Consider the following 20,120-nt stretch of genomic DNA (forward strand, 5'->3'; position numbering starts at 1 on the left):
CTTCCTTCCTTCCTTCCTTCCTTCCTTCCTTCCTTCCTTCCTTCCTTTCTCTTTCTTGTGTGTGTATATGTTTTCAACTAGGAAGATTGGTTATGATCTTTATAAGTAGATATTCTCTAACCTGCTACAAAAAATCGTTACCCTAACAGGAGGAAATTACTAAATAAGTATATTAACAAGTGTCTGAGGCTAAGTAATGTACCAGACTAATTCCAGGGCTACTATAAAAATATGGAGCATTTCTGTAAGGGAAGGATCTGCCCAGGAAATCATTCTTTTGTTTGGCATTAAATCTCCCCCTTGTGATTTGTTTTCATCATTTTTTAATCTTGAAAGCATTAGCTTTTATTGTATTTTTTTAAAGATTTTATTTATTTGAAAGAGAGAGAGGGAGCATGAGCAGGGGACGCGGCAGAGGGACAGGGAGAAGCAGACTCTCTGCTGAGCAGGGAGCCTGATGTGGGACTCCATCCCAGGACCCTGAGATCATGACCTGAGCCAAAGGCAGACACTTAACAACTGAGCCACCCAGGCACCCCAAGCATTAGCTTTTAAATTAAGTACATCCAGTAAACATCCTTTGGAAAATTAATTTTTCTTGTTTTCTTTAAAATATTTAGAATAGAAATTCAAATGTAAGAAAGCAATATTGATGAAATAGGTCTACCATATGGTACAATTTAATAACTATTTTATATGTTTTTATTATATGTTAGCCATTTTATATGTCAGTATATTGCATTTAATTTTCTAAAAATTCGAATGAGTCAAATTGGTATGTTTTTATATAGATAAAAGGGACTTATGCATCACCATATTCTAAAGAATTTGTATGTCACAACGAGGTACAAATAGCTGGAAGAATTTGTATCAGTATGAAGTCTTTAGAACGATCATCTAAGAATTTAAAAAAACAGAGTTGGATAAATAACACTTCTGTATAAAAACCTTTCAGGTGTTTCTGCCCGGTTTTCCTTCATAGTCAGATGCTTTGGGAGCTGGTCCTGTTGGGGGAGCCCCTCGTGGTCATGGCACCATCACCATCAGAGTCATCAGAGACTGTATTGGCACTTACTAAGTGAGTATGTTTCGTTCCTGACAGTGATGGTTGCAGCATTTTTCCATCTGTGATATGTTTGCACACTCGTTGCGTTGACCCACACAGCTCCCTTCCTTGTAAGAAGGCTGGGCTCATTATAGTACCGTTTCATGGATGAGAAAATTAATTCAGGCTCCACGAGGGCTAGAACTGTGTTTCGGTTTTTCTGAGCAACAAACATTCATTCGCTCAGCTGGCACCTGACAAATATGGGCTGCATGAATGGTCAGAGTCTCGTAAAAGATACATAGCGAGGAAGTGAGAGTGCCAGCACTTCACCCTATCTTCTGCCCCAAGTCCAGCGTGCGTTCAGCACACCATTCCACATGATTATGCATTTCCATTTGTCTTTCTGGTTTCCTAAAAGGAGTTTGCTGTTTACTGAAATAAATAAATAAATAATGCCACTGTGGGTATACTGCGTGTATTGATGTTTTATAGTTATTGAGTAGGGCCTTTAATTTTTTGTCCTTTGTTTTAAATGTTCTTCTTACTCCACAGCTGTATTTCTCCATTGAAGTACTTCAGCGACTTCCGACCTTATTTCACAATTCATGACAGTGAATTCAAAGAATATACTACTCGTACTCAAGCCCCGTGAGTAAACAAAACAACTATTATTGACCAAGTAGTACCTGTATAACCAAATTATATAAAATTACATCTTGAACTTACTGGCATCTTGATTTTATAAAGAAAGGTTTGAGGAGCTGCTTGTAACACTTCTACATTTCAATTGTCAATCTTATTTTCTTTGAATGATTTTATTTATTAGTGGAAGCTGTATTGTCATTAATAGCCATCTGACTATACTTTGAGTTCTGTTTTCTTGCCCTATTTTAGGGCCTTTTACAGCATCAGTTATCTCTTATTGCTCTGTAACTTCCTTTTCCTTCTTCCTCTTCATTTCTTCCCCTTCCTCCTCTTCATTGAATTGGCATGGAAACATGAAAATTCTTCCGAATATGTCAAAGGGGAAAAAATTATCTTACCCTTTCCCTTTTAGCTCCTGCTCTATTGCTTACATTCTTTTCATAGCTAAATTTCTAGAATAACAACAACAACAATCTCCATTTACTGTCTTTACTTCTTGGTTTTCTGGTTGCTTCTCAGTCCATTGCAGGTTGATTTCTCCACTTCCAGTGAAGTCATTCTTGGCCAGAGTCATCAAGACCCTCTCCCTGCCCTATCCCATAGGCACATTATTGTCTTAATTCTTCTGCCTTCCCTTTCTTATAACATTTAAGCTGTTGAGCTTGAAAGCATTTTTTAAAAGATTTTATTTACTTTTGAGAGAGAGAGAGAGAGCCCACAAGTGGGGGGAGGGGCAGAAGGTGAAGCAGGCTCCCCAATATGGGACTCGATCCCAGGAGCCTGGGATCATGACCTGAGCTGAAGGCAGACACTTAACTGACTGAGCCACCCAGGTGCCTAAGCTTGAAAGCATTTTAATCCTTGATGCCACTCTCACCTGGCTGTCTGGTGATGCATCTCAGTCTCCTGTGCAGAGAGGTCTGTCTCTGCCAGCGCCTTAAATGTTGGTGTTCTCCAGTCCTGTGTTCTGGGATCTGATTTCAGACTGATAATTCTTTCTGAGCAATCTTATCTGTACCCACAGCCTCTGTTAAGACCCATATACTGATAACTGAAATTTATCTGCCTAGCCCAGATCTTTGCAAGGTGCAGACCTTTATGTCCAGGGTTTTGTTGTTGTTTTTTACCACTTTACCACCTGGACATCTTAATGGCACCTGAAACTAAATGTATGCAGTGAATTCTTTGTTTCCTGTTTTCTTCCCTAAACCCATGAATGGTACTACTTTTTCCTTAGTCATCAAAAATCTAAATTGTCATAAATTTCTCCTTCTTAACATGTCCCACATCAAGTTTTACCAAATTCTGTCAATTCAACACCATAAAATCTCTCTCATAATAACATTTGTTACCTGCTTTCCAAAAGTCTCTTCCCAGTCTTACTGTCTCCAGTCTTTGTCATATCTGCTGTTGCTTTTTCCCAAACCCCCTCCCCTCCTTATAGGGCATCTTCCAGATTTCCCCTAGAATGATCTTCCTACATTTTCATTCACATGGCATCCTTCCATTTGGTTCTCTAATACCTTCCATTTGCCTACAAGATTTTTAAACTTCTTAGCACATTAATTTGGCACTTAATAAACTTCTTAGCATATTAACTTGGTACTTAATAATCTGGCCAGCACATACCCATCTACTTTCATTTCTGACTCTTCATCCTTCTCACTTTATGCTGTGGGAATGCTGAGCTCTTTGTAGTTCTTCGAGCACACCACGATCTCACTTCATTGCTTGGCTCGTACTATTTGTTCTCCTGCATCACCTTTACCTCCCTTATCCACTTGGCAAAGAACTTCTATTCATCTTTCATATCTTTGTGCAGTGTCATCTCTTTGGTAAAGCTGTCTTTGTTTTTTGTTTTGTTTTGTTTTTAGAGATTTATTTATTTTAGGGAGAGAGAGAGCATGTGTGCACACGCAAGGTGGGGAGAGGCACAGGGAGAGGGAATCTTCAAGCAGACTCCCTGCTGAGCTTGGAGCCCTACATGGGGCTTAGTCTCAGGACCCCAAGATCATGACTTGAGCTGAAATCAAGAGTCGGATACTTAATTGACTGAGCCACCCGGGCTTACCTATTGAAGCTGTCTTTGAATCCCCTGGTAGACCTACAGTTTCTCCTTTGTAATTGTCGTATGTGTTATACCACCTTCTCTGTTTCCTAATTTTGGCATTGTAATTGGGTATGTATGCCTTTCTTTCTGTATGCTTTTAAAAAGACTATGTCTTTTTATGTTTACTTGCCTAGTGCTAAACATGGTGCCTGGCATATAGTTGAGACGTTAATGCATTGAGTGAAGGAAAAGAAAATCTATTGTTCAATCTAAAGAAATTATAAACTAGTCTTCACTGGAACATTTGTCTTTTTCTCACTTTGTTTCTGTTTTGTTTTTATGTAGGCCTTCAGTTATCTTAGGAGTAACCAACCCTTTTTTTGCGAAAACACTCCAGCACTGGCCGCACATTATTCGAATAGGAGACCTTAAACCTGCAGGTAAAGTATAAACTCAGTGTTCTGTTTTCGTATGTGAGTTGCCTGAGTAGGTTCATTTCTTCCCCTTTGTTTTCATCTCTTGATTACTTTTTAATTATGTTGTTGGTAACCTTTTTGGAGGCAATCTGAATAAGGACCTTTGAAGAAGAGCCTAACTTCCCACTAAAATATACAGATTCTTATGTGTAACCCATCATGTCCTCCTATCAAAAAATGCACTTCTAGTGTTATAAACATGGAATGAATTATAAAACAATGAAACCTCAAAAATTTGAGCAACTTTTTGTATATGGATAAGCCTAATTAAACAGGGATTTCCAACACTGTTTGAATAAAACCTTGTAGAAGCTAGAATTATTCAATTTGGCACAAAATTCTCTGCTAGGTCTCAAAACAAGCATTATACATTTCCATGGCAATGGTATTGATTAAGGAAATGGTCAAAGGTTGTGCTTTCCTTGAGGAAAAGGTAAATAGTATTTTGCTTGTAGTAACTATTTAATGAATGTGTTTAAATGAGTAAATTAATTCAGAGGTTGGAAGTGTTGTTAACTTAGATGACAATTTAATGGTATTTCTGACATTCCTCCCTGGACATTCCTGAATTTTCTACTGAAATAGTAAGACTTGAGATACTGAAAATATTTTTTTTTAAAGATTTTATTTATTTGACAGAGAGAGACACAGCGAGGGAGGGAACACAAATAGGGGGAGTGGGAGAGGGAAAAGTAGGCCTCCCCCTGAGCAGGGAGCCCAATGCAGGGCTTGATCCCAACACCCTGGGATCATGACCTGAGCCGAAGGCAGACGCTTAACGACTGAGCCACCCAGGCACCCCGAGATACTGAAAATACTTTTATTTTTTTTATTTTTTTTATTTTTTTAAAGATTTTATTTATTTATTTGACAGAGAGAGACACAGCGAGAGAGGGAACACAAGCAGGGGGAGTGGGAAAGGGAGAAGCAGGCTTCCCGCTGAGCAGGGAGCCCGATGCGGGGCTCGATCCCAGGACCCCGGGATCATGACCTGAGCCGAAGGCAGACGCTTAACCGACTGAGCCACTCAGGCGCCCTGAAAATACTTTTAAATAACTTTATGATGTGTTACTTTTAAAGACTTCTTTTGGTATACACAGGAATATTTCAAATATTATTTAATAATTTATTAGATATCCTTTCTGGTATATACATAAATCTAGATAGATATGTTAGATTCAAACAATAACAATTTTATTTTTTTATTTTTTATTTTTTAATTTAATTAATTTATTTAAGACAGAGAGAGCGAGAGAGAGAGAGAGAGAGAGAGAGAGAGCACGAGTGGGGTGAGGGGCAGAGGGAGAAGCACACTCCCCGCTGAGCAGGGAGCCCAAAGTGGGGCTCAATCCTGGGACTTCGGGATCATGACCTGAGCTGAAGGCAGACATTCAACCAACTGAGCCACCCAGGTACCCCAAGCAATAACAATTTAAATGATATTATTTACGAACATTAGACTCAATCTTATACCAAAATCCTTGGAAGCCTTAAGAAATCTAGGAAAGAGCAAGTAGCTTTACCTTCGCTGTCAGATCTATGTGTTCTTATGCAGAACAGCCTCTTTAAGCCTCAAATTCTTTGTCTGCTGGGAGATTAAACAGTTTCTGACTGAGTGGCATTCTGTAAATGTCAGTCACCTGCCATTTCACTGGTGTCCTTTCTGATTTAATGATAATTTAGAACATAGCAATCACCAGAGTCTTAGCTATGAGAAGATATGAAATATTTTTTAAAATCTTAATTTAATATTGACATTTGTTTTCATGGTTTTGTCCTATTAATCTAGACTATTGGATTGATTGTAATATAGTTGACTACTGTTTATTATCTTTTTCCAATGAAAGAGGCTCTTGGTTGTGGCTTTAAGTAGAGGAACTTTTGCATAAAATCATTGGTAAAGTAGTGTGTTTAACTTTATAAGAAACTGCCAAACTTTTTTCCAAAGTGGCCCACCAGTTTTACATTTAAAAATATTTTTTAAGTTTATTTATTTATTTTTAAGTTTTTATTTAAATTCCAGTTAAGATGCAGTGTAATATTAGTTTCAGGTGTACAATATAGTGATTCAGCACTTCCAAACATCACCTGGTGCTCATCAGAAGTGCCCTCCTTCATCCCCATCACCTATTTCACGCATCCCCCACCCGCAACCTCCTTTCTGGTAACCATCAGTTTGTTCTCTATAGTTAAGAGTCTGCTTCTTGGTTTGCCTCTCCCTTCCCCCACCCCATGTTCATTTGTTTTGTTTCTTAAATTCCACATATGAGTGAAATCATATGATATCTTTCTCTGACTGGCTTATTTCACTTAATATTCTCTACACCTAGCATGGGGCTTGAACCCATACCCCAAGATCAAGAGTTGCACACTCTTCTGACTGAGCCAGCCAGGCACCCCTCATTTTACATTCTTTTTTTTTTTTTTAATTTTATTTATTTATTTGACAGAGAGACATCGAGAGAGGGAACACAAGCAGGGGGAGTGGGAGAGGGAGAAGCAGGCTTCCCCCTGAGCAGGGAGCCCCCAATGCAGGGCTCTATCCCAGGACCCTGGGATCATGACCTGAGCTGAAGGCAGACTCTTAACGACTGAGCCACCCAGGCGCCCCTCATTTTACATTCTTACCAGCAGTCTGTAAGAGTTCCTATTTCTTCACATCCCTGCCACCAGCATTTGATCCTGTCTGTGTTTTTCATTATAGCCACTTAATGGGTTTGAAATAGTGGTTTTCATTTGCTTTGCCTTAGTGAATAATGATGTTGAGCATCTTTTCATCTACTTAGAGTTGTTCATATATCTTCTTGGATGAAATGTTGATTGAAATCTTTTGCCAATTTTTAGTTAGGTTACTTGTCTTACTATTTAGTTGTAAGAGATCTTTATGTATTTTGGATACAAGTCTGTGTTTAGATATATGACTCACAAGTATTTTCTCACAGTATTTGGTTTCTTTTTTGTTTTCTTAATGATATCTTTTGAAGTGCAAAAGTGTTTTTTTCTCCACAGTTTGATTGAGATACACTTGACAAACAGCATTGTGTAAGTTTAGGGTGTACAGCATAATGACTTATATATATTGTGAAATGATTGCCACAATATGTTTAGTTAATATCTATCACCTCATATGGATACCAAGAAAATAAAAGGAAAGTAATGTTTCCTTGTGATGATAACTTTTAGGATTTACTGTCTTAACAGTTTTCAAATATAATATTATACAGCAGTGTTAACTATAGTCATCATGTTGTCATCATGTATCTGCATTACATCCCCAGTACTTAATTTTTCTTTTAACTAGAAGTTTGTACCTTTTGACCACTTTCATCCATTTCCCCTAACCCTCACCCCTCACTTCTGATATCTACAAAAATGTGTTTAATTTTGATGAAGTCTAGTTTATCAGTTTTTTTCTTTTATGGATTAGCCTCTTGATACTGTATCTAAGAACTCATTGCCCAACCCAGGGTCACAAAGATTTTCTCCTATGTTTTCTTCTAAAAGTTTTATTTATTATGTTGGCACCTCCATTTAGGTCTATGAACCACTTTAGTTATTTTTTTGTGGGTTAGGGTCCAAAATAATCTTTTTTGCAAGTTGCTATTCAGTTGCCTTAGCACTATTTGTTGAAGATTATCTTTGTTTCTATTGAATTTCATTGGTACCTCTGTGGAAAATCAACACTGATGCAATGTCTTGATTACTGTAGTTTTATAGTAAGTTTTGAAATCAGGAAGTGTAAGTCTTCTAATATTGTTCTTCTTTTCCAAAATTGTTTTGGCTATTCTTGGTGTTTTGCATTTCCATATAAATTTCAGGATCACTTTGTTAATTTCTGCAGCCAGCTAGCTGGGATTTTGATAGGAATTATGTTAATATGCAGTAAATTTAGGGTTTTTTTTGGTGTCTCTGATCCAGGAATTTGAGATATCTTCTGTTGTTTAGGTCTTTAATTTTTCTCAGCAATGTTTTGTAGTTTTCTTTTTAAAGGTGTTTGTTTTTTATTTGAGAGAGAGTGAGAGAGCACAAGCAGGGGGAGTGGCAGGCAGAGAGAGAGGGAGAAGCAGGCTCCCTGCTAGGCAGGGAGCCTGATGGCGGGGCTCGATCCCAAGATCCTAGGATCATGACCCGAGCCAAAGGCAGACGCTTAACTGACTGAGCCATCCAGGCGCTCCTGTAGTTTTCAATATACAAGTCTAATTATGATGTTAGATACAGGTTTTCATAGATGTCATTCATTAGATTGAGGAAGTGCCTTTCTATTTCTAGTTTGTTGAGGATTATCATGAATTGGTGTTGAATTTTGTTAAATGCTTTTTCTGTATCTATGGAGATTGTCATGTGGTTTTTGTCCATTATCAATATGGCATATTAATTGCATTTTGGATGTTAAACCAACCTTATATTCCTTGCGTAAATCCCATTTGGTCATGGTGTATAATCCTTTTTATATGTTGCTAGATTTGATTTGCTATTATTTTTGTTGAGCATTTTTGCATCTGTATCCATGAGGGGTATCGGTCTGTAGTTTCTTTTCTTATGATGTCTTGCTAGCTGATATTCTTGCTACTCTGAGAAGCCTCTTCAGGCAAGTAAAGTTACCATTTAAAAGTAAGGCCTAGGGAGGGAGGGGAGGGGATAATTCTTGAATTGCTTTTTCAAATGGGGATGAGGACAGATACGGAATTTTTTTTTTTTTTTTAAAGATTTTATTTATTTATTTGACAGAGAGAGACACAGCAAGAGAGGGAACACAAGCAGGGGGAGTGGGAGAGGGAGAAGCAGGCTCCCCGCAGAGCAGGGAGCCCGATGCGGGACTCGATCCCAGGACCCTGGGATCATGACCTGAGCTGAAGGCAGTTGCTTAACCAACTGAGCCACCCAGGCGCCCAGATACGGAATATTAATTAGAACTTATTTTAAGCAGCCTACTTTAGAGATGAGCTGCTGTGTTCTCTCTGATTATTTCCATCACCAGCTTATTTGAACCACTTCATCAGGTATCATTGTTTTCTGCAGGAAAGCAATGGTGGTATATGGAAACATTATGCTTTATAGATTCTTAGTGGTCACTGAGGAGTGAATGCTAGAGGTTGTCAGTATCCTCAGTTTGGTCCTTGTTAGTTAATGGAGAAAATATGTTGTGAACAAAGGCACCAGGGATAATTTGATAATTTGGGGCAAGACTTTAGTGTCTGACTGTTTCTGGGACTGGTAGGTCTTATGTGAGCACAATTCTTAACAGAAGTGCAAAATTTCATTAAGTTTAGTGTGTTTATGATACTTTTCCCCACTTATCTTAAAAGTTGTTTTTATTGTGGTAAAATATACATAACCTAAAATTTACCATTTTAACTAGTTTTAAGTATCTAATTCACATAAAAATAATACAGTGGCATTAAGTATATTGATAGTGTGCAACCATCACCACTATCCATTTCCAGAACTTCTTCATCATCCCAAACAGAAGGATTTGGATTTAGTTCACTCAGGGGGAGGTGGGTGGGGAGATGGGGTAACTGGGTGATGGGCATTAAGGAGGGCACTTGATGTAATGAGCACTGAGTGTTATATACAACTGATGAATCACTAAATTCTACCACTGAACCTAATAATACTCTATATTAATTAAATTGAATTTAAAAAAAAATTTAAAAAAACTAACACAGTGGCATTAAGTATATTCATAAGGTGCATCCATCATCACTATCCAGTTCCAGAACTTCTTCGTAATCCCAAGCAGAAGGATTTGGATTTAGTTCACCCAAATCCAAAACCCATTAAACAATAGCTCCCCAATTATTGCATCCCCCAGTCCCTGGTAACTTATAATTTCTGTTTCTATAAAGTTGACTCTTCTACATATTTCATATAAGTGGAATCATGTAATATTTGCCCTTTAGTGTCTGGCATATCTCACTGTTTTCAAGGTTCACTTATGTTGTATCATGCAGAAGAATTTCATTCCTTTAAAAAAAAAAATTGTGGTGGGACACCTGGGTGGTTCAGTCAGTTAAGTGACTGCCTTTGGCTCAGGTCATGATCCCAGGGTCCTGGGATTGAGTCCCGCGTCGGGCTCGCCGCTCAACGGAGAGTCTGCTGCTCCCTCTGCCTGCCATTCCTCCTGCTTGTGCTCTCCCTCTCTGGCAAATAAATAAATAAAATCTTAAAAAATTGCAGGGCACCTGGGTGGCTCAGACAGTTAAGCGTCTGCCTTCAGCTCGGGTCATGGTCCCAGGGTCCTGGGATCGAGTCCCGCATCGGGCTCCGTGCTCCTTGGGAGCCTGCTTCTCCCTCTGCTTCTCTCTTTCTCTCTGTCTCTCATGAATAAATAAATAAAATCTTTAAAAAAAAAATTGCAGTAAAAAGCACATAACACGATATTTACCATCTTAACCATTTTTTAAGTGTACAGTTCAGTGGCATTAAGTGCATTCACATTGTTGCACTATAATCACCACCATCCACTCACAGTGCTCTTTTCATCTTGCAAAATTGAAACTCTTGCGCCATTAAACAATAACTTACTATCCACTTCTTTCTCCACTCACCCCGCCCTAGCCCTTAGCAGCTACCTGTCTACTTCCTGTCAATATGAATTTGACTACTCAAGTATTTCATATAAGTGGAATTCTACTTGTCCTTTTGTGACTGGCTTATTTCGCTTAGTATAACGTCCTCCAGGTTCATTCATGTTGTAATGTGTCAGAATTTCCTTCCTTTTTAAGACTGAATAATATGCCATTGTATGCATGTACCACATTTTATTTATCCAATTATCTGTCAGTGGACACTTGGGTTGCTTCCACCTTTGAGCTATTGCAAATAATAATTCTATGAACATGGGTGTAGAGATACCTCTTTAAGTCCCTGCTTTCATTTCTTTTGAGTATGTATCCACAAAAGTGGGATTGCTGAACCACATAGCCATTTGTGTTTAATTTTTTGAGAAACTGCCATACTGTTTTTATTTTCCATTCCCATCAACAGTGCACAAGGGTATCAGTTTCTCCACATCCTTGCTAACACTTGTTATTTTTTGGTGTTTTTTTTTTTATGGTAGCCCTTCTAATGGGTGTGAGATAGTATCTTACTGTGGTTTTGATTTGCATTTCCCTAACGATTAGTAATGTTGAGCTTCTTTTCATGTGTTTATTGGCCATCTGAATAACTTCTTTGGAGAATTATCTTTCCAAGTCCTTTGCCTGTCTTTTAATCATGTTGTTTTGTTATTGTTGAGATGTTAAGAGTTCTTTATATATTCTAGATACCAATCCCTTATCAGATAAATGCTTTGTAAATATTTTCTCCCATTCCATGAGTTGTCTTGTCATTCTCTCATTGGTAGTGTCCTTCGATGCACAAAAGTTTTAAGTTTGGTGAAGTCCAATTTATCTGTATTTTCTTTTATTGCCTCTGCTTTTGGTTTCATATTCATGAAAATCCATTTATCTTTTTTTTTTTTTAAGATTTTATTTACTTATTTGACAGAGGAGAGACACAGCGAGAGAGGGAACACAAGCAGGGGGAGTGGGAGAGGGAGAAGCAGGCTGAGCCGAAGGCAGACACTTAACGACTGAGCCACCCAGGCGCCCCAATCCATTTATCTTTTAATTCATGAGTGTTGGATATATATCTTGGGGCATTTTTCTGCCTATTGATCTCAAGGCCAGGACCACTGCATATGCTGCACAAGTTATGAAACACAACAGCCCTTCTTCTGTCTTTGAAAATTCAAGACTATCTGAGAGGGTCAGTAAAACTGCAGAAAGAGTATCTTCTGCAGGATCAGCAGGGAAGGCACAGCAAAGCTGAGATTCATAACTTTACCAGAAGTATACATTTAGTTTTAACCCTGTAGAGGGATCATTTCTCCTGATATAAAAGGATTATTTCTTCTGGATTGTACCTAGTTTTAGTTCCAAATTCTGTTAAATGGAGAAATATAATGTTAAGATGATGGTACTTAACAAATATTCCTCAAAGCGAAACTAATTCTATTAGCGTATACTGGATCAAATTATAAACTGATAATTTCTTTTTTTTTAATATTTTTAAAAAAATTTTTTTAAAGATTTTATTTATTTATTTGAGACAATGAGAGAGAGAGAGAGAGCACATGAGAGGGGGGAGGGTCAGAGGGAGAAGCAGACTCCCTGCCGAGCAGGGAGCCCGATGCGGGACTCGATCCTGGGACTCCGGGATCATGACCTGAGCCGAAGGCAGTCGCTTAACCGACTGAGCCACCCAGGCGCCCCTAAACTGATAATTTCTGACCAGAAATTAAAGGTAAAATATTTGGCCTAAATGTGGAAAATTCTAATGCCCATATACAGAGGTGCTGTAGCCTTGACTATTAATTTAGTAATGTTAAATACCCCTCTCTAACGTGCATTGTACATAACAGACATTGAATAAGTATTTTTTTTAAGATTTTATTTATTTGGGGGGGAGAGAGCACAAGCAGGGGGAGCAGCAGAAGGGGAGCAGTAGAGGGAGAGTGAGAAGCAGGTTCCCCGCCAAACAGGGAGCCCATCATGGGGCTTGATTCCAGGACCCTGGGGTCATGACCTGAGCCGAAGGCAGACGCTTAACCAACTGAGCCACCCAGGCACCCCCTGAATAAGTATTTTTAATTAAAATAAATATCTGTAATGATGGGACTTGGGTTCATTGCAGACACCTGGTTTTTTTTTCCAAAGCCATCTGACAAATATTCATTAAAAAAAATTTTTTTGTAATAGGCAATGTATCTTCATGATTAATTTTCTTTATTACATACTACAGTGTAACAATGATGATGACTAGGGTTAGAGATCAGTATGCATCTTACACCTGATGAAATCCAGTGCATCAGAGGGGAATTGTGTGAGTGAAGATTGCTGCATGGGTTTATTTTTGTCTTTCCCTTTTTAAAAAGACAGACATGGTTGCAACCTATCTTCATTATTACCCAGAACATATTGAATATAAAGAATATATGAAACCTACTGCCAAACTTTTCTCCCCTCTGATACTTGGTTCTTTTTTGCACAGTGAATTTCAGAAAATAATATGTTAATAAACAGTATTGGTGGATAGAACAATTGCAAGTCCTTTGTGACTTGGAGCAGAAGGAAACAAAATAAGTACAGAAATATTTAGTCTTATTTGAACCATTGTGGTTTTACACATGCTATTTGGATTCTTGGAGTCAGAAGCAGATAAATGACTTGAAATTAGTTATCTGTTGTATGTATTAATTCTGTACTTACTAAGGGGACAAAAGTTTTACAGATCTTGTGGTGAGAAGCTACTCTGAATTCTGGAAAGCACAACCACAAGATTCAAGATGAGAGATGTTCTCATAAGAATTAGTACATGGGAAGAGATAGAATACATGGATGAAGTAAAATCTATCAGCTAATGAATCAAAAACATTCTGAGGGGTGCCTGGGTGGCTCAGTTGGTTAAGCGTCTGACTCTTGGTCTCGGTTCAGGTCATGATCTCAGGGTCGTGAGATCGAGCCCCGAGTCAGGCTGAGCTCATCGTGGAATCTGTTTAAGATTCTCTCCCCGTCTCTCCCTGTGTCCCTCCCCCTGCTCTCCTGTGCACATGCTTTCTCTTTCTCTTTCTCTCTCTAAAATAAATAAATAAATAACTTTAAAAATTCTGGAAACCTGAGTGTTTCTGGACTTTGCTCTTCTCGTAGTCTGTCCCCAAAGCCTCTTGGTTTTATCTCCTCCACAGAGCTCCAGTAGCTCCCTCTCTTCTCTTCCTTGAGGCAGATGTTTTGCTTCAGGTTCTATATCTACCCAGGAGCAGTATTCCACAGTGCTTCTGTTTTATCCTCTGGCTCTCCTATTCCACCGCAGACTCCTTTGTGCACCTGGCAGACCTGCTCAGGAGGCCTGTCCATCTGTGGCTCGGGCCTGTGGTTGTGGTTAACACCGTCACCACCTGGCGGCAGTGAGTGTGTTAAATGCGGATTTGATCCTGTCAGCTCACTCCCCATCCACTAACCCTCCACGCCCATGCTTTCAGTCTCGGTCACTGCGATGTCAGACATCTGAATAGTTCCTCTTGACCTGACCTTTGAATACCTCTCTGGCTTTATCTCCTGCCCTTTTTAGCATACCCTCCATTCCTGCCCTTGTAGTGTCGTGGGTAAGAGTGATGGCTCAGGACTTAGACCGCCTTATTTCATATCCTGATTCAAGCATGTTAACTGTGTGTCCTTGGACAAGTTGTTCTCTGGAGCTAACAACCTGTCTGAATGGGGCATTGACCAATCAGAGTAGATGATGGCAGGAAAGAGCCAGCTTTGGTGCATACCAGGTCAATTTTATCCATGCCTGAGTTCCTTCATCTGTGAGATGGACATGATAAAACCTACTTCTTTATGAAGATTAGATGCGATCATTCATGCGGTATTCTTAGACCAAGACTGGCACAGATAAGGATTGAGTAAATGGTGGCTATTACTATCCTTACCATTATGTATAACTCCTTAGGCAACATGCTCTTCGTGCTTCTGGACATAACTCTGCCTAAAAGGTCTTTTTTTCTTCTGGATAACTTTTTATTTCTCTTATAAGACTGCTGACATCTCACTTCCTTTAGGAAATCTCAGTAATTTTTTAACTCCTCTTTGCCTCCTCTTTTGGGTTTCCATAGCATCTTGTTCATAATTTTATCCCAGCACATATCCTACATATTGTCATGTATCTCTATTTGTCTTACTAGGAACTAGTTGAACTAGTTGAGAACTAGGAACTATAGGAGCTAGTTGTTTTACTTTTTTATTTCCAGTATCTTGCATTTACTAATATTTACTGAATCGATGAAAATATTAGTTGTGTACATGACAGTGACTTCTTAACAAGGGTCTGTTTAAAGTTATTATTGGGGCAGTTGATAAAATTAGAGTATCATCTTTATTATTCTAAAGCTTTTCTGTAAGATTGAAATTATTTCAAAGTAGAGAATTTACAGAAATACCTGTTTTACCATAGTACATGCTCTTAAAATTTTTTAACAATATAAGATTACAACTGAAAATGCTCTGTGCTCCTACAATTCCACCCCCACAGAAAACTGTAGTTAGCAGTTAGATGTATATAACAATTTAATGAAAAATGTGTTTTCAATTTAGAGCCTTGAATTAGATAATCTGTAGATTGTCTTTCAGTTCTTAGGTCCTCTTACACTTAGAAGAAGGATGGAGAAAGGAAAAGAAAAAGTCTGTTTAGTGTGCTTATGACACTTTTAAGTGCTTATCTTGAGGCATTTTTCTGCTGATTAGAGGGTTGTTTAGATTGTAGCTTCTTTTGACCCCAAGACCAGAACCACAGCATATACTGTGCAAATTGTTCACAGCTGACCTGCTCAAGGAGGCCTGTCCATCTATGGCTCAGGTCTGTGGTTGTGACACACACTGTCACCACCTGGTGGCAGTGTAAGTTTCTATAATGCAGAAACAGAATTTTGGGAGGTGTCAGGAAAAAACTTTTGAATACTGTAAGAGTTGCTTGCAATTCCATTTACTCTTCAAGAGTATTTTATTAATATTTGGCACATAGGTTTTCAATTTCATGTATTTGGCACAAAGATTTTAAATTACAAGTTAAGTGACAAAAAGAAATTTTTAAGTAATGATAGGTATTAATGAAAGATCAAATACCCATTTTATATAATTTACACATTTTTTCTGTAATGCTATAATAATCCAGCATTTATCCAGTTTTAAAGCACCAGGAATAAACTCTTGAATATTATTTGATGTTAAGAAAAATACTTCAGTGGTGCCTGGGTGGCTCAGTCGGTTAAGTGTCCGACTCTTTATTTCAGCTCAGGTCATGAGATCAAGCCCTGCATTGGGCTTCTGTGCTGAGCGTGAAGCCTGCTTGAGATTCTTTCTCTTCCTCTGCCCCTTCCCCCGTGTACACTTGCTCTCTCTCTCTCTTTCTCTCTAATAAATAAGTAAAATTTTTTTAAAAAGAATGCTTTAGCTATAAGATCCCTGATTGAGTAATAAACAGTCAGTGGATTATTAATCTTACAAAATTCCAGTTTTGTAATATGTAAAACTCGAATAATTATGAGTCTTTATGATATTTCCTTTAGGTGAAATTCCTAAGCAGGTTAAAGTGAAAAAATTGAAGAACCTAAAGACTCTGGATTCTAAACCTGGTATTGATTTTTATTATTATATTTTATTATTTTTATTAACTTTTAAATATATATATACTTATGTGGGTACTTGGGTCTTATTATTTACCGTATTTTCTTTACTTCTTAGGAGTTTATACTTCTTATAAGCCATATCTAAGTAGAGATGAAGAGATCATAAAACAATTACAGAAGGTAATTCCTTGCTCATATTATTAATTTAAATTTCCTTGTGCAGGTAAGCAATATCCAGTTAGGGAGTATGTGCATTATGTATGATAATGTGAAATGAGGTCTTTCTTTTGATCCAAAGCTTCACAAAAATCAGAAGCCTAAGCAGCAACAATTATGGGCTTGAAATGTGGAGCTGCAGCTACCCACCAGTGCCAGTCTTTCTAGAAACTTGAGAGTTACAGTGAAAAAGTCATGGACTCTTCCATGAGGTAGTTTAGCAGCCAACAGGGGATGGTTAGCATTTTTTGGAAAATGTAAATAATACTTACACAGCAAGTGTGAAATAAAGACAATTCAATGTAAACTGATACTTTTAAGTGTGGGATGAACATGTGATGTTTGCGCTTAGGGTTTTTTTCACAGGATATTGCACAATGAACTTAAGGTTAAATTGAAGGTGAAGTTCTAGGGTTTTTTTTCAATCAAGTAAAAGTATGTATTTACGTATCAGTTGAACTACTATAATTATGCTTTGTTTTATATTCTTCCTTACCCTAGAATGTAGGTTTTCATTGCTTTTTCTTTTAAGGGTGTACAACAGAAACGTCCTTCTGAGGCTCAAAGTGTTATTCTCCGACGCTACTTTTTGGAACTGACGCAAAGCTTCATCATTCCATTGGTAAGTTAACATAGGTATTTGTTTAATTTAATGATTTGTTGAAGGATATATGAATGTTTTCCCCATTCACAAAGACCTTAGTTTATGTGTTTTGCCTGCTCATGTGTTTGGTGATTAAAAATAGAACCCTTTGCAGGAGACCTGGACTCTCTTCTAATATTAACTGTGTAACTTTGGCAAGTCACTTCCTCTCTGACCCTCATTTTCTTTATCTGTAAAATGTGGCTAATTCCACTTTTCCTAAATATCTTTCAGGGTTGCTGTGAATCTTAAATGAGATAATTGTGAAATATTATGTAATTATTGCATTTTACACCTTAAAACAAGGTTAACCTGGAACTTCTTTCTGATATTATTTCCTTTTTTGTTTTCAAAGCTACTTTTTTTAAAAGATTTTATTTATTTATTTATTTGAGAGAGAGAGAGAGAGAATGAGCACGAGCAGGGGGAGAGAGAATCTCAAGCAGACTCTGTGCTGAGCGCAGAGCCTAATGTGGGGCTCCATCTCACAACCTTAAGATCATGGCCTGAGCTAAAATCAAGAATTGGACACTTAACCGACTGAGCCACCCAGGTGGCCCTCTGATACTATTTTCTTGAGCACAATTTGATATGATATCCATGAGGCCAGTAATGATGACAGGGGCCTTATCTGTCTTGTTCATTATCTTCTCTTCAGTTTGGCATCTGGTAGCACTCAATATTTATGGAATAAATGACTAGATGATATGGTTATTCTATGAAATTCAGTAGAATAGCATATTAAAATACTAAAAGATGCCTCACAGTATCAGATAGTACATAATGTGGTCCTAGTCTGGAGACTGCATCCAAGAGAGATTCCATGTAGTTATTAATGTAATCTATCTGTGAATATCATATGGGAGCAACCTGGAGATCTTTGCTATTACATTTTGAGGCAAAATACTCTTTCTTGGTCTATGGATGTTAATTAATTTTGTTCCATTTAAATCTGTTTGATTTGAAATGAATTTACTGTAGTGCTTAAGGGCATAGACTGAAGTAGACCTGAATTCAGGTTCAGGCTATGTGACCTTGGGCGGCTTACTTAGCTTTCCAAAGCCTCTTTTCCAGTAATAATGGCCACACGGGATGGTTGCAGGGATTAAAAGAGATCATGCATATAAAATGTTGAGTACATTTTCTGGCACATACTCACCCAATAGGGTTAATGATTATCACTAAAAATATGCAGTCCCTTGAATTATTTAAGATTTAGTTAAATTCTTATTGAAAATCTGACTTCTCAATTCAATCTAAATTTTGCTATGTCCGTTATGGGAAGTGATGCATTGCTGCTGTCCATTGAAAGAGCATATGATGAAAAACTTATAAACCCATTTCTTTTAAGGGGGGTCTGTTTATGTGTTTTTGAAGACTCTCTAGGTAAGAATGCCTAACTTTGGGGCACCTGGGTGGCTCAGTTGGTTAAGCATCTGACTGTTGGTTTGGCTCAGGTCGTGGTCTCAGGGTCATGGAATTGGGCCCCACATCAGGCTCTGTGCTCAACGAAGAGTCTGCTTGGGATTCTCTCTCTCCTTCTTCTCACTTTCCCCTCCCTTGCACGCGCGCTCTCTCTCTCTCAAATAAACAAATAAATAAAATCTTAAAAAAAAAAAGAATGGGGCGCCTGGGTGGCTCAGTCGTTAAGCGTCTGCCTTCGGCTCAGGTCATGATCCCAGGGTCCTGGGATCGAGTCCCACATCGGGCTCCCTGCTCGGCGGGAAGCCTGCTTCTCCCTCTCCCACTCCCCTTGCTTGTGTTCCTGCTCTCGCTATCTCTCTCTCTGTCAAATAAATAAATAAAATCTTAAAAAAAAAAAAAAAAAAAAAAGAATGCCTAACTTTGATTAACTTTTTTTTGGTTTCAGGAAAGATATGTGGCAAGCTTGATGCCTTTGCAGAAAAGTATCTCTCCATGGAAGGTATAACTTTATTCAGTTAAATTCTAATTTGAGTTCTCTAACTGTAATTAGCTCCTGGGAGTATAGCCATTTCTAATTTTTAAATCAGTATGTCCTAATTTCTAGAGTCCACCCCAATTAAGACAGTTCCTTCCAGAAGAATTTATGAAGACACTTGAGAAAACAGGACCTCAGCTGACCTCTAGAATAAAAGGCGATTGGATTGGACTTTACCGGTTGGTCTTTTTTTTCCCTTCTTTTTCACCCATCTGTAGAGCTTTATTTAAAAACAAAATAGGGCGCCTGGGTGGCTCAGTCGTTAAGTGTCTGCCTTCAGCTCAGGTCATGATCCCAGGCTCCTGGGATCGCGCCCCACATTGGGCTCCCTGCTTGGTAGGAAGCCTGCTTCTCCCTCTCACTCCCCCTGCTTGTGTTCCTATCTCGCTCTCTCTGTCAAATAAATAGATAAAATCTTAAAAAAAAAACTGGACTTAAACTTACTTAAAAAAAAAAAATTCAAATAAATAAATAAATAAAAATTCCATTGTTTCACATGGTTCTCCAAGCTATTGGTAGGAAAGGTATTGAGGAGAGGAAGTAAGTCATAATCAAACTTTGCTTTTTTAAAATTTATTTTTATAGGCATTTTCTGAAATCTCCAAATTTTGATGGTTGGTTCAAGACCCGGCGGAAGGAAATGACCCAGAAATTGGAGGCACTCCATTTAGAAGCTCTTTGCGAAGAGGTTAGAAAACAGTGTGTTTATGTGATGATTAACAACTATTGAAAATAAAGATAACATCCATAGAGGCTGGGAGATTATACCCATATCCACTACTTTGTAAATAAGTAATACCTTACTTTTCTAGATCATGTGCTGTGTGTCAAGGACTGTGTAGGTGCTTTAGATGGATAATGTCTTTTAATCCTTACAACAATTCATTGAAGTAGGTGTTATAATCTGCATTATGAG

General features: G+C 38.1%; 1 protein-coding gene across 2 annotated transcripts in view; it reads left to right on the forward strand.

The window, feature by feature from the left end:
• DENND6A (DENN domain containing 6A) overlaps positions 1-20,120 on the forward strand; it is a 57,778-nt gene that overhangs the window by 33,917 nt on the left and 3,741 nt on the right. For both annotated transcript variants that reach the window (XM_034998043.1, XM_034998044.1), the window contains exons 10-18: positions 956-1,078; positions 1,601-1,696; positions 4,089-4,183; positions 16,326-16,391; positions 16,501-16,565; positions 17,134-17,223; positions 19,115-19,168; positions 19,274-19,383; positions 19,790-19,892. In XM_034998043.1, the coding sequence (XP_034853934.1) occupies positions 956-1,078; positions 1,601-1,696; positions 4,089-4,183; positions 16,326-16,391; positions 16,501-16,565; positions 17,134-17,223; positions 19,115-19,168; positions 19,274-19,383; positions 19,790-19,892 (802 nt within the window). The remainder of the gene's footprint in view (positions 1-955; positions 1,079-1,600; positions 1,697-4,088; positions 4,184-16,325; positions 16,392-16,500; positions 16,566-17,133; positions 17,224-19,114; positions 19,169-19,273; positions 19,384-19,789; positions 19,893-20,120) is intronic.

The sequence above is a fragment of the Mirounga leonina genome, unplaced genomic scaffold (assembly GCF_011800145.1).
Source record: "Mirounga leonina isolate KUSES-001 unplaced genomic scaffold, KU_Mleo_1.0 Mir_94, whole genome shotgun sequence".
Lineage (NCBI taxonomy): Eukaryota > Metazoa > Chordata > Mammalia > Carnivora > Phocidae > Mirounga > Mirounga leonina.